General features: G+C 40.5%; 1 protein-coding gene across 1 annotated transcript; it reads right to left on the bottom strand.

The window, feature by feature from the left end:
* Positions 1-2,936: 2,936 nt before the first annotated feature.
* On the bottom strand, positions 2,937-15,511 carry LOC136438681 (glycine receptor subunit alpha-4-like). Its single transcript, XM_066433595.1, has 10 exons — positions 15,257-15,511; positions 14,367-14,482; positions 9,449-9,528; positions 8,897-9,108; positions 8,447-8,529; positions 7,422-7,568; positions 6,625-6,801; positions 5,585-5,790; positions 4,736-4,873; positions 2,937-3,278 (listed from the first exon to the last, which is right to left on the bottom strand). The coding sequence occupies exons 1-10, from the start codon at positions 15,337-15,339 to the stop codon at positions 2,937-2,939; spliced, it is 1,584 nt and encodes a 527-aa protein (XP_066289692.1). The 5' UTR covers positions 15,340-15,511.
* Between the last annotated feature and the right edge of the window lie 352 nt (positions 15,512-15,863).

Below are 15,863 nucleotides of genomic sequence, written 5' to 3'. Positions count from 1 at the left end.
GCACACATACCTGTTGGAGGCAATAGTCGTACCATTCAAGTCGCTGCTCGTAACATTTACGATGCAATAGAACAGCCCAAACACCCAAGGCAAAGATGATGTACGAGACATTGTGTGTCCGTACTTAGGATGTATATAAGCAAAACAGTGTTACATTCTTTAGCTCGTTTCTTCTGTAAGATTATACATGACGTCTCCTTCTTGCCTCATGAATGATTCATACTGTACCCTTTTAGATTGATCCTGACTGTCAATCAAAATTAGTATCTCAACCAATAAGAGGACGCCTAAATGGCGGTAAAATGTATTTTTGCAGTCTACGTCTTGAATGATGAGGGTGGGGCTAAGCTAATATTTTTTGTGACACATTTGAACTGGCTGTGTCTAATACGTTACGCCTGAATGTCGTGCAAATTCTATCGACCAAGTCAGTACCACCCAAGTCTTTCAGCCCATGATCACGTGAACAGCTCGTGTTATGATCATGATGGTCCCGGCGGCACGCTCGATATAGATTCGTAATGCAATAGAAAGTTTTACAACAACTTCTTCATTAATATTTCATGTAGACCAAACAGGGTCATTTCTGAAAATCAATGTCTCTTCTGACGCTTAGTAGGTGAAATGCCCGCTAATTGCTTTGATTCGGTTCAAGGAAACAATGTTGCGTTTTATAACCGTATATGTGGGAATAAAATGTTGATAACATCATAATTAAAGTATTGACACTACGCTACGCTCTTGTGATTGGGCAAGAAGTCTGTTCACCAATGATTGATAATACAGTACAATACTAGTCAATCTCACAGGTTATTCCGGAAGACTGTAAGGCAATTTTGATTGAATTATGTGGATGACACCCCATGTACATGTGCATCAATTTTCATCTGTTTCCATAAAAATGTTTTCAACCATAATGTAAATCGTACAAAATTAGAAAACAAATGCCGTAAATTGCAACAGAAAAAAGAACTATTTCGGGAAACGGATACTAATGTCATAGAATGCCAATCTAAATTCCAAAGTCAAAGAGGAAGAAATAAAAGAACAAAAATAAAGAATGCATTATTTAGAATACTGTGTTAATCAATTTATTGAATCTTCCTGACCACTTTGGTTTTATTATGAGAGCACCTTTCTTTATTGCCAAACTCTTTTTGATTTTTATGCTAGCATCGGATATGGGGATCCCTGAGGATGTCATCCATATAATCGAATCAACATGGCCTAATTGCCATGGGCATCACTAGGATGCGGCATGACCGGGGGTTAAGGTGTGCGGGTTTCCTGTCTGGCTTTGAATAGTTCAACTGGCCATTTTGCACGCACAATTCTATCTAAGGTGAAAGGCCAAGGGAGGGAAATGTCAAATAAGCTCTAGCTTAAGCATCGCCAATGGTGACACCTGCTAACATAATTCCATCAGTGTACATAATTCCGCCACCCTGAAAAGATACGTCCAAACAGATCTCCAACCCAACGCCCCCCTAGTATAATGCACTCTTAAATGTGCATACCTGGAGGGTTCTGCACTAGAGATCTCTGGAGCACTATGGTTTTCAAAGTAGCGGATTTGTGTAACCCTGTGGATTAATGTTAATGGAGGTTCAAAGCATATTGTATCATAAGCTCTAACTTGGAACAGGAGATTATGTATTACTTAAATCACAATCATCACGGTATTGCATGTTGCACTGACATAATAGTGTCCACCAGGGATGTAAACAATCGGCTTTATTGAGATTATAATAATTCTTATATCCTTTCAAGCGTAAAAATTTTTGAACGATTTCACACAAAGCTATTTGGTCATACAGACGGGTAGGAGGTATGACAGTTGCAACGGCGTTCTCTATTGCATGCAGCTGATAATGCTTGTATTGTCGTGATATCAATTTCAGTATCTTTACAGTAAGGCAAGTACGTTTGCATCCGTTATCATATTTTCGATAAACGCAACTCTACTATATAGTACATGCCTTTACGTCGTTCATGGTTACGCCAAATGGAATATCATCACCACTCTCATCTTGCATTTAATACATTGGCAGTGTTTTCTTTATTTCTGTATCATATCGTCATAATCAATCGTATCTGTATCTGTATAGCCGGTATGACCGCCCTTTGGCGTAACACACCAGCTTCGCAGGCACGCGGCGCGGGCGCAGCTGGTTATACTACACTGAACGGCCTGTCACACCTAACTTTTGCACATCGTTAAATTGGCTTTTATTACTGGCATTCAAAGATGGAACAAAAGCGTAGCCTTACAATCTGGATTGGTGATACAACGTTCTAGGTTACGTTGTGATACATGTTTTATTCTAATTTTGCCTTTTGTCTTTTATATGTGCATATATGTCAAGTATACATACGCCATCTTCAAGTTCAAAAGGGAACTCGTCATTGGATAGTCTTAGTCAGAGCTAGTTTAAGCCGCTTCCTAAATACATTAAAAACGTGAACTATCACGTCTAAGGGTGGTCAAAGAGATTGACTAACACTGGTACTAGGTACCGGCAGCGTATAGTTACTATTAGTAAGTTAACTGAAGTGACCACCCTAAGATTCATAATAAATAAATAAATAGATGAATGAATATCCTTATATTCATTCAACCATCACCTACAATGATGGCACTGGGTACTGTCTTAAGAACCACGTTCGGACTTCCACACTCAAACTTAATTGACATGTACATTGCTAACAAAGCAATTGTTAAAAGTTCTGTAAATGCAGAAATTTTCGCGATGGTTTTATGTTCGCGGTTTTCGCAGCAAGCTCTTTGCCACGAACTTTAAACCATCGCAAAAGCTTTGCTGGTGTTTCTGTAGCGCTACGATTGTTTCAAACGCAAAGTTAACACCACTGCGAACACTACATTTTCTCCCTACCACGATATTGAAACCACGCGAACTTAAATGCATTTACAGTACTTAGCAGTTATCATAATTTTGCTGGTATCTGACAATCAGTCCGTATCCAATGATAAACAGGGTAAACATCATGGGGTAAACTATACGGCAGACACTGTCCAGTTGATCCGCGTATTCCTGACGGGTCTTGGATGGTTTTCTTGGCTTTACCTCATCAGAAAACGAACCCTTTCGTATGTTGTAAACCTTCTTTTTGCACTTAGAGTCAGCGGCATCGTCAAACATGCTGAGATCTTGTTTGTTCTTGTCCTCTCGGAGCAGTGACTTGAACCCCTTTTCTCTATTGCCGAGAAGATCGTCGTCAATGTGCTCAGCCTCAACACAGGGTTGGACATCTTTTGGCTGCAAGAGTAACAAACTATATCATAAGCCATATCATATGAAGACCATTCCTTGCACTACATGACAACTAGCAATCGGCAACAACAAACCGGCAGAACTCTCAGAAACCATAACCATAGAACTTTACCTACTTGTAGGACCGAACGGCTGAAGAACTCGTTTCTGTTTCATGCCACAAAACTGTACAACCAGTCACTTTCGTGAACTTTTTAACGTGTAATGTGGTAAAAACCATCGTTTTTAAATTGTATTGATCTTTAAATTGTCCTAACATGTATATTTATGGCTATTTAAACTCGTCATTCCTGTCCGACGGTCTATTCTTGATGCCACGCACATAAGCTTGCAATTATCTTATAGTTCAAGGACATTTTAGATCAAATTGAACTGTGACCTGTATTTTGTGTATAATGACTAGTGGAACCGACAATTGTTATTGTCAGAACAATTCAGGATATCCAGTGGGATATCCTGCCAGTCTGCATATTTTGAATAAAGTTGTAAAGTTGTAAGCCATAAAACTAGTTCACTGGATCTGTTTGAAATACACAGGACCGGGCCAACAGGATTCAGATAAGATTCTAAGCAACAATAACATCCTAATGTAAACCTTCAGCTGAAAAGAAGCAGAAAGAAAAGCACATATTCCTGACAGATTTGATTCATACCTCATGTTCTGCTAAGAGGTGTTGGCATTAACGCAAGCAATGATTGGTTTCATTTTATTTCATATGTTAACCACACGTTTTAGAGCACCTGAAAATATTGTTGCCTGTATTGATTTTCCATTCATGTATACAGCTATTGATTATCTTGGAATAGTTTATCATGTCGGTAAATGACTGGATGATGATGATCTTATGACTAGATATTTTGTAGCACAACGAAAATTAGGTGCAATCAGCCTACGTGCAGGTAACCTCGAAAAGGGTCTGTCAAACATTGTCAGCTAAACAAATATGGTTCCGAAGAACTAAATTTAAATCATCCAGTTTTGGGTGGTTTCTCAAGTTTGTACACTACAAAAATGCCTTTTCTTAATTTTTTTTGTTTCTTCTTCGATCTTATACACAGAAAAAATTCTTAAAAGAAGAAAACTTTCTGTGTTTAAGAAAAACATTTTGTCCACGAGTTAAGTCTCTTTTTCTTAGAAAATTTGTCTTAAAGTAAAATTATTATTCAAGAAAAGGATATTTTCTTAAACATATCAAGAAAAATAATTTTGATGTCACTAAAAACAGGAAATTTTGACTTTGATTTCTAGAAATTCTTGAGAGTGAAAATCTACTTGAGAAAAATATTCTTCACTGAAGAGAATGTTGTCGAATTTCCATGGAAAAAATCAGACTAATTCTTCAATTTTTCTTTCTTATCAATTCTTGACATTCTTAATATAAGAAAATTTGTCCACGAGTTAGGAAAAGCAAGAAAAAATTATTTTGGTAGTGTAAACGTACCTCAGGAGGACTTGTTGTGACTAAGAAGTTCACAACAGCATACTCCATCAGAGCGAAGCAGACAAAATTCTTGCAGACAAACAGCCAGACATCAATGGCCCTGATGTAACCCAGCTCTGCGTCGGACGCTCTCATATTCTGAAGAAAAAAATCAAAGCGATGCAAGACGATTTCTAAAAGAAGTTAGTCTTCAAATGTCGGTGTCAAATGTGATGTAACGACAGGGTGTTTAGCCCGGAACCCGGTGCTCCCGGGTTCGAAAAGCCTAACGTCACCGATGTTGTGCCCTTGGGAAAGGCACTTTACATGACTTTCATCACTCCGCCCAGGTGCAAATATTGGTATATTGTTCTCTGTACGTGGCGTTGATAGAATAAGTTGTCTTTTCAAAAGCGAAAAAGAATAAAAAGAATAACAAAATCAAAGATTTTATAAAAATGTCTGTGGCGTGGCATTAATGCAATAGTGTGTGGAGGAGGATGGTGGAGGATCTATTCATGGTGCCCCAACGACCCAAATAGAGGTCAAGGGAGAGGTGAGCTTCACTGACCAACACCTTACATCATAATCATCATGTCGGGCGGGTTGCCCGGACTACATACCTTGTATGTATAAGAATGTATGATTTGACATCAACGGAATTCTGTATTGTGAATAAGGCCATATTATCTTTTTTTTGCAATTTACAGCTTATATTTGCTCATTTTGTAGATGCTTTGCACGATCTACAGTACGGTAGGAACCTTTTTTTTTGTGGAAACGGACGAAAAGTGATGCGCGCGCGGATGTCATCCATACAATCAAATCAACATGGCCTAATGTATCTGAAGTCTGCTAAAAGTCACCTACCATTGATATCATTGTTAGGACCGTAGTGACACCGAGCCCAGTCCTCGCTGGAGCTGAGTGAGGGTCAAGCCAGAACGATATCCACGACAAGATCACTATTCCCGAGGTTGGAGCGTAGGCATAGATGAAACCATACTCAGCGTGCCGTCTTAGAAGGAGCTTAAACTCCAAGGTGGTGGAAGACAACATGTTCTTCGTAGACAGACCTGTAGATTTCATAAATAAATCCGATTGAAGAACGTCATTACTTCAAACATAAACGAAACAAGTGGCGTCGGTGTGGCGCAACGTTAGAGCGTTGGACTGAGAACCAATAGATCTCTTGTTTTGTTAGGCTAATATTTCCATACCGGGGCCCGGCCGGGCTGTTTGCGGGAACGTAAAATAAAATTTATATCAAGAAATATACACAGATCATGTTTATTAGTAACCAGTTTTACGTTTATGCCTTTTGTTGTCTTCTATGTCGTACTTTTCGTTCAGGCAAACTACCCGGCCGGGCCCCGGCTTTAAAATGTGACCCTAGCATTAGATGTTCACCATGCCCCGACTTTGTGTCCTTGGGAAAGGCACTTTACACGACCTTCCCTGGAGGTGGAGTGACACCCACCGAGCCTCTTTGGCTAATCTGTCTAAAAGTGCAAACATCTAGCACATTTTCCACCAAAAACCGTAAAAAGAATTTTTTTGGATAAACGAAGACGAAATAAGCATATGTGTACCATTCCATTTTGTGTAAGATTTATGCGAGTTTACATCACTTATTCTTTACTTTTTGTGAAGGGAAAATGAAGTGAAATATGAGGTGCAAGAACAGACAGGAAGGGTATGTATACATGTATTTGATTTGTTTTGTTTTGTTTGTTTGTTTATTTTTATTTAACCAGGGATAACATATCGCCTGTGATGGCGTTTTTCAATGTGCCCTGGGGGGGGGGGGGGGGGGGGCAATCCCCACATTCAAACTTAGATACATAAGATAACAAAAATAACACAAACTGTAATTGAATAATAATACAAAGTAAACTCAAACTGCTCACCTCTCGATGTGTTGTTAAAACACTCCTTAAATGTAGGCGTTGTACACCGACCACCGTAGTGGTTACATTTGATGCATTCGTGCTTATGTAGGTTGTCTGCATCTGTACACTTCATCCGTGTGCAGGCATCGGAGCCTTGGTAGTCACAGAACCCACGTTGGTAAACACAAACATTATCTGTAATTGGAATGATATTCATTATCATTGAGATCTGTAGGTGTTGGTACGTCAATGTATCCTTTGTGAGGGGCAAAGATTAATATTAATATAATCCAGTGTCATGGAGAAAGATCAAACTTTGTGAACTAAATTTTAGACCTCTGGTCTTCTTCAGGATAACTGGTCAAATCACGTGACCTTCGGGATGTATGACATGAGCGACGTGTCAAAGGTAAGCGGCTGAATCGCATTATTTCACGAGTAGAGTGAAAGTTGCTATCTGCGATCAGGGCCCATCAACCTTCACCGTGACGGAGGCCCATACCGACTTCTTCACACTTTAGCACGTGTCGCACTTCCGGAAGACCGGAGGAATGTCAAGAAAAAAAGTCGGTGAGTCTTTGTGTTCGAACAACCTTTTCTGTAAAAGCCCTCTCTGTATATGTATATGTATATGTATATGTATATGTATATGTAATTGTGACGTATAACTCCAGGGAACACGGTGGTGAAATTGGACCGTAAAAGTCCAAGACATTTTTCGAACCTGAACCATGTTTTATCACCGTTCTATCTGACGCATTCGAACCGAACATGTGTTCGATTCGAGGTCACTCTAGTAAATTGGTCATAGTTACCTGGAGCAAAGTACGATCCCACGTAGCTGGTGAAGTTGATGCCGTCAATCAGGAAGTCGGAACGTAAAGACGACATCAGTGTTGCCACTACAGAACTGTTGGGAACCCAGTACTTTGGCTCGTTCCACATCGCCTTCACTCCTCCATCTGCATGATGCAATCATTTTTAAACCATTGAAACTGTGCCAATCAGCTAGAGCTATCGATAATGAATTTAGAAGGCAAATCGCAACTACTTATCATTTTAGCCAAAAATTGTTACTCAAGCAACTGGATGAAATTTTGAAACAGTCAGACGTTTCAGATAGCATCCGCTGTCTTTCGTCAGTGACTAAGGATACGACCAGAACAGCAGGTTTTATACCAAAACTCTGAATAGATATGTTAATGAAGTTAAGACGATTTAGGATGTCTTTACGTAGTCTTCAAAAGAGGACTAATTCAAGATAAGGTTGTATGCCTACGTGCTCAGGTCAGAAATGGCCCCTTGCTTTCCAGGAGGATCCTCCATGTAGTCCTGTCCCTTGCCCTAGCCTCTGCTTTCCGACTGTTTAAGCCCGTGTCCTTCACAATTTGGTCCTCCATCTCTTGCTATGCTAATAGTTCAATTAGCTACTGTTGTTTTAGGACAACAATTAAATGTTGTTCGTCCGGGGGTGGGGGTGGTGGGTAGTGCATTAACCCAAGTGCCTTGGGAAACGTCTGACTGCTTCAAAAATTTCATCCAGTTTCTTGAGTAACTATTTTTGGCTTATCTTACTACCTGGATGTCTAACCTTCATCAACGTACTTATAATTTCGTTCAAGTTTGTCTAGGTTGGTGATAATAGTCTAAAACAATGGTGATTATTACTGACTGGCGAATCGTAAAACATATGTATTTTTGTATCTGATAAAGATTGAAGAAAATCATTATAAAGTATATTGCTAATGCGCATTCTTAGCATATCACTGAATATGTGGAATAACTGAATGTCAAAGGGCTACTATGATTATTGACAATACACATTTTCGTGGTCACTTACAAGTCAATAATGCCACAGCACAACATTGTAGGTCATGAGGATAGTTACGAAGATTCATTAGGCACGCTTGGTTGAGACTGAACCTACAACACAAATACATACACATGGGTAATGCATCAAGATAAACCTACAAATATGCATATACATGAATAGTTACACATCTGCAGCACTAAAGAAACCAGCATAATTTGACAAAACAAATAGTTTACTTTGTAGGTTGATATCGATGGAGATAGCTGAGGCATAAATGTGCATCTACAGAACGTACACACACATAAACAGTAGAAAATTGCCATACAAACGTTTAACATTTAGATGTATGAAGATATGGAGATAATAATACATGGTTTGGCTAGTTCCAGAAGTAAAATGTGAATTTTTCTGTGCTATTCAAATTGAACGCTATACGATAACATTTTGCTTCAACATCAAAAAGCGTATGTTACATACTTTTGGGCCCAAATCACACTTCCATCGTTAAGAAGCACTGTAGGAAAGAAATCCGAACGGCTTCGGTATTCATTGGAGAGGACAGATGTCTCTATGGTAGGTCTCCAAATGTTTCCGTGGATGTAACTGGAACCTGTGTTGTTCTCCGATCTGAATTTCAGCAACCTTGTGTCCCTCCATTGGCAAGCCAAGACAAAATCGATGTAAAATGCCTGAAAAGCAAAATTAAAGCATTTGTTCTTCATTTCTTATTGAGGTTACATTTCGATGCTACGTAAGCCTAACCAAAGGCAAAGTTCAAACAAAACATGGGGTGGTGTGGCCCGGGTTCGAATCGCCTGACGCCACCGATGTTGTGCCCTTGAAAAAGACACTTAAAACAACTTTCCTCACTTCGCCAAGCTTAAGGTTTAAAAATGGGCTATTTTTCTCTGTATGGGTCACTGTTAAGATAAGGTATAAACGACTTGTCTGTCCTAAAGCACAAAAAAATATATAGCAAAAATGCACACTATTTACTTAATAGCATCTTGTTATAAAAATATTGCTTACCGTATCTCTGAATATTTTATACTGTGTCAGTGTGTCGAGGCTAAGAATGATGACGCTGCAATTCATGTCCACCTGACCATCTGTGACGAACACAAAACATGAGGAGTAATAGTCAGATGCAACAAATGTGAGTCTGGCGGCAAAATTCTGTCTTTATGTCTATCTCCAACGACCTGGTCAGGTTGATTGACTACGTATGTATGTATGTATGTATGTATGTATGTATGTATGTGTGTGTGTATGTATGTATGTATGTATGTATGTATGTATGTATGTATGTGTGTATGTATGTATGTATAATAATAATAATAATAATAATGACTGTTCTTGGTCAAATCGATATATCTATGTGCTGAGATTACAATTTGACCAAATCAGTGTACATCTTTGCCCAATCCTGTTTGTTTCTAGCTCTTTTTCGGAGGTATTTCAGTACGTGGGTTTCCGTTCTAATGTTCATTTTCATGTACAGTTTACAGTCATCTATGAGGCTGCTTAGGAGCCCCTCGCGGGGCCTCCCTTGTCTCGGTGTAAGTTTTTTACTGAATGCAATGTTTAGCACTTTCTGTGGCGGAGAGTCTTCTGGCGTACGGAGAATGTGACCAAAGAGAAACCATCTGCGACGGTGGACTTCGTTTTGTAGTGGTGATGTTCTACACTTGTTGTACAGCTTGACGTTGCTGATGCAGTTGGGGTAGATGTGACCTGTTAGACGTCTCAGTTGTTTCCGATGCCATGAGTCAATCTTATACGCAAGCTGCTCGGTGAGTCCCCATGTCCCGGCGTTATAAAGTATCACGGGTATAACATAAACTTGGAAGAGTTTTAGCTTGAGTTCTAACGAGATGTGTTGTGTCCCCCACATACTCCACATTTTTCTCATGGCCACGTTGGCTAGCTGTATCCTTTCTTCTATGTCGTCCGAGATGCCAAGCCGGGATCCTACCGATTTCTTTCTCCTCCATTCTTCCTCTTCCCTGTCCTTTTCATGGCAGATGTGGACCCGTTCTGTCTTGCCTGCATTGGCATGCAGTTTCCACTCTGGTAGGACCTTCATTGCTTCCTCGTGTATCTTCTCCAGGTGGTGACTAGAGGTGCTGATGAAGTCTAGATCGTCGGCATACTGGGTTTCAGCCGCCAGCTTGAGCCGCTTGTCTTCCGCAGGGATGGGTGGGGAGGATCTTCGCAAGTCTCGAAGGGCTGCCTCGTAGTAGACGTTGAACAGCTGAGGGCTCAAGCTGTCGCCCTGGGGTGAGCCGACAGTTGCTTGGAACTGAGGGGCTACTTCTCCTCGTACGCGTACGGCAAGGGTTGTGTCTGTCAACAAGGCCTGTATCATTCGCACAGTGTCGTCGTCATTCACCACGTCTTTCAACAATGATAACAGACGAGCCCTGTCCACAGTGTCAAATGCACGGCTCAGGTCAATGCCGAGGATGTGAACGTCCCACATTCTAGTCATGACTAAGTCTGCAAGGATCCTCTTGGTGAAGACTATATCAGCTGTGCTGTGGCCTTGGCGATAGGCAGACTGTGATCTCGGTAGATAGAGATTCACCTGTGGCTTGCAGCGTTCCAGCACGATAAGTGAGAAGAGTTTTCTCAGTCCGTTTAGCAGTACTATAGGTCGGAGGCTGCTGCATGGACCTCGTGGTTTTCCTGGTTTTTGGAGGGGGATCAGGATGCCTTGTCCTAGAGCAGACATTACCTCTCCTTTGCTGAATACGGCGTTTATTATCCTCGCTGTAGTGGTACACATGGGATCATCGGACTTGGAACAGCAGTATTTCAAGAGTTCGTTTGGGACGCCGTCTGCTCCGAAACTACGTCCATTCTTGAGTCGTGACGCTGCCCTAGCGACTTCCGACGCTGTTACAGGGTTGCGCAAGGGCGCCGCTGTGAGCGAAGGGACAGGTGTCGCGTCGATGTTGAAGAGACCTTCAAAATAGTTTGAGATGACCTTGGCCTGGTCTAGAGGTTTGGCAAGCACCTCACCGTCCGGGGAGCACACAGTGAGCGCTGTCCCTCCACTGAATCTGAGGGTCTTCATGGCCGCGAACATCCTTGCGTTGTCGTTTTTAATGGCCTCTATTTCTGCTAACTGAGTGTGAAGCTTGGCTGTGACAAGTTCCCGTATCCTCTTACGCTGTTGGTTTTGTACCCTCCTTCTTTTCGCTGTGAGGTTGTTTAGTTTTTCCTGCACAGAGCGAGTCACCGTTCCTCTCTTAAGCTGCTGTATGTTGTGTCGCAGATTTTTCTGTTCGTTTGATGTATGTATGTATGTATGTATGTATGTATGTATGTATGTATGTATGTGTGTATGTATGTATGTGTGTATGTATGTATGTATGAATGTATGTATGTTTGTATGTGCGTGTGGGTGTACTTAGTATGTATGTATGTATGTATGTATGTGTGTATGTATGTATGTGTGTGTGTATGTATGTATGTATGTATGTATGTATGTGTGTATGTATGTATGTATGTATGTGTGTATGTATGTATGAATGTATGCATGTATGTACGTATTTATGTATGTGTGTGTGTATGTATGTATGTATGTATGTATATATGTATGTATGCAAGTAGCCACAACAAAGCTGCTAGGAACTTTGTTCCTTCAAGTTACTATATTGACCATCATAACCACGGCAAAAAAGAATAAGTTGGTACATTCAGACAATTTCAAACAATGACACATAACAAACGTCAAAGAATTGGTTGGCACCCCTTCCGCACAACAGAGAACACACTCATCTAAGTGGCAACGGCTAAATGTAGATAGATAGTTGTGGCTAGATAACAATCAACAAGAAACGGTCTAGTCCACATAGAGGTCGCCAGTGCTACGCATGTGACCATTGTTAGATGTAGATTTAGTTCGTGAGGTCTTTTTTCATTGACTTCAAGCCTCCTGCCAACAGATCTCTTTTCAACTAAACCTATGTCTTGAAGCTTTCTTTTTTCTTAGAATATGTTTTCACAGCCAATTTTCACAACATGGTTTCCCAGTGGGTGTAATACGATATTTGTTCGATAATGGGCTCGATTGATAACCCCCTTTCATAATATATGAGGAGAGACAATATCAACGAATCTGTTACGAAGTTACGTCTTGCGGTAATATTTCAACATGTCAATTAAGTCGTCTCATCTATTATTAATGATGTCTTGTAGGAATTGTATCTTTCCCATTATCTGTGAATTATCAACCCTGCATCTTGAGGTTAGCAGTCAATTAAACAATTATTAGTATTAATATGCTTGAAGTTATTGATTTTTTTATGCAACAAGCCAAAGCAAGAAGACTGAATTCGGCTTACCTAGCATTATCTTCTACAAAGCTTGGAAACACATAATGTTTGAAGTATGTGAAGTTTATCATTTCCAACAAGATAGGAAGGTGTGTATGATTACATTTACTAATACCTCGAAGGTTTGTGGCTCTTTGTTTCCCTTTTTCGCACAGCGGTTTTGTTCCCAGCTATCTTCGCTATGGTGTATACAGATTATTGCCATATTGTGTCCATGAAAATGTCACCAAACATTTCATTGCCTTCGCCGTGAGTCAGAAGGGTATATTTTGGGTCGGGATTTGTGGAATGGTGGTTTTGGCGGTATAACTATCGAAGACAAGGTCGAATGTTGGTGATTTTTGGTAGGTACGTTTCTGTTGGGGAGAGGAAGGTCAACTTTGAAGATGGATCTTCTGGGGGGGTTCCTTTGGCGCTGTAGTGGACCTTTTGCATTTGTCAATTTGTTTGTTGGTGGTATAACTCGTTCAGTCTGTGATGCCAACACAATTGCATTGTAATGATAATATAAAAATAAGGAAGACGGAAGACACGCATCTAATTCATGAACTCCGTTATAGCCATTGCCATGTATTCGTACTCTTCGGCGTCATTCTTCTCAGCAAGACATTCTAACAGCGCAACAACAGCTATGTTATGAATGATGATAACATAGATGCATAGGTCTAACAATTATTGCTGCGACTGCTTCTGTCCATCATGGGGAGCTGGTTAGGAAAGGCTAACTGGGATTTGCCAGAGACAAAAGATTCTTGCCTGTCTTACATCTTTCTTCTTCCATGACGTCCCTCGGATAGGACGTTAAATGGAGGTCCCGTGTTTGAGGAGAGTCACACCTTGAGCACCTAAAAAAAACACACCACATCTTTCGAAAAAGAGCAGGGGCATGCCCCGGTGTGAGTGGAACAAAACATTCCGGCCTAGATAGGGTAGGGAATTTCCCGAGCAACCTTCGTAACCCCTGCTTCTCTTAGTGGGTCAGTGAAGTCATGCTTGTCTCGAGCATTGATATTTCTGACCTAGGGTGAAGAAATGCTGCTACAGTAAGAATTAGTTCAGTGCTTAGATGAGTTCCCCCCTATGGCCTTGCACTGAGCGAGTTCGTTAAAAAAAATGTCATGTACTGGTATAGGGATGTCGCTTCACATACTCGCGAAGCCACAAATTTGTCACGGTGGACTGCCGGGGCGGGGGATACCTCCATGTTCTTGCATGTAAGAGTAGCTCAAGGCGTCTACATGCTACTGGGTCCCTCTTTGATTTTAAGTCCGAGTTAAAATTATTCGAGGTCCCGGTTGGGCCTAAAAATAGCCCGACAGCCTCAGGGTGTCCCACGGGGCCACTTAGGGCATGCCCGAGAAGTGAAGGAAAAAACCAGCCTGTGAACTATATGCCGGGGCCCCTTTTCCAATTGGGACCTAACCACAACAGGGGAATGATGCAGTTTATCAACGAGATAAAAAAATCTACTTTCCACGACACATGTATTGTATTAGAATAATTATTCTTGCCCTGGATATCCTACATTTACATTCATTTGCACCCATATGTCCATTCATTCATTATTCTATTTTTTTTTTTTCATTCATTGATTTATTCCTTACTTTCTGTTGGTGGTGGCTCCCGATGATTGAAGTTCTCCGGTACCGTGACAGACGTACTTATGTACGGCATGTCACTGAAAGTCAGGCTGTCGCTTCGATTCGATTGAAAGGATCCCCTGCAAAATAAAATGCATATTTTTCAAGGTCACAATGAAAATGTAGTACGCAATATTATCTACACAAACATTTGAAAACATATTCTTAGATTAAGTACTAGTGTTTCGTGAACAAATGGCAGTGTTAGTGCTAAGAATTTACATTGTATTCGTCCCATGATTTTAAAAAGTCATGAAGATATGAATACAATATAAAGGTGATTCTAAATCAATATGCCTCCATTAGATTCTAGTAAATCATAAAGATATCGTTAAGCACATTTAGAAAGTGTTTGGGCAAAATACTAAAGATCTATCATAATCTTCAGATTATTTTCCGCAGTATGAAAAGCATAGGACATAGTCCTTACATTAATAACATGTATTACAGTCTTTTATTAACAAACCCCATTGTGATAATATAGTAATATAGTACAGAATTGAGTTGTTAGCCTATCTGAAGGCAGATGTGTTGCTAAGGTCACATTTTCAATCCGGGACCCGCCCTGGCAGTCTTGTGATGAACGAAAAGTATAATGTAAAAGACAAAAACCCACAAAAGTACCAAATGATATCTAAGAGAATTGCTTGTGCATATTCATTGATATACACTTTTTTTTTATATACACAATTTTCGTTTCCTTAAACAGCCCGGCCGGGCCCCGGCCGGGAAATGTGAGCATAGCATCACTATGGATATACTTTGAATCAGCACATTCTGCACGCATTCTGCCAAGCAGGCTCTGCCATATTGATACGTTTACTCCTAGTGTGAAAGTATGAATGCAAACTTACTGGTCATCGTCAATAAGGCCTCCGTCTTGGGAAAGTACCATTGGTACAACGAGCATGAATATCAGTAGAACTCCCATCGCCATCTTTGTCGTAAAGGAACTGAAGATTCGATGTATCTTTCAGCGAAAAATGACGTATGTTAATTGACTTGACATGCGTTTATCCCATGTCACATCTGTCAAGGTATCTGTTCGATCTCCTCAGCTATGTGAGACCTTATCATTTTCCACCGCCGTAAATAATGTTATGGCATTACGTTTTGTAATACCATCCAGGCTGCATATCGATAGTGCATCATGTCCCCAAACGATCAATAACAACCTGATTTCTTCCATCATAATGACATTGTAGACGCCATTAACACCTCCAAGGGGATGTGTGGCAGTCATGACATGCACTTGGTCGTAACTGGCGTCCCTCTAAACTAGTTTTCCTTCTCTCAGGAGTCATAAGATAGCAATCCTGTTTGACGTCATCCAAATCTTCTCAACTCATGTCACTGTTTTTTGGGTTTCTTTTTACTTGTTTGTTGATTGTGATCTTTCTGCTCGGTGAACTTCTAGGACATCATTTATTTTTCCAAGATCTAGCCTCTATTTCTCGAGAA

Source organism: Branchiostoma lanceolatum, chromosome 7 (assembly GCF_035083965.1).
Source record: "Branchiostoma lanceolatum isolate klBraLanc5 chromosome 7, klBraLanc5.hap2, whole genome shotgun sequence".
Lineage (NCBI taxonomy): Eukaryota > Metazoa > Chordata > Leptocardii > Amphioxiformes > Branchiostomatidae > Branchiostoma > Branchiostoma lanceolatum.
This window is presented reverse-complemented; position numbering and strand designations above follow the sequence as displayed.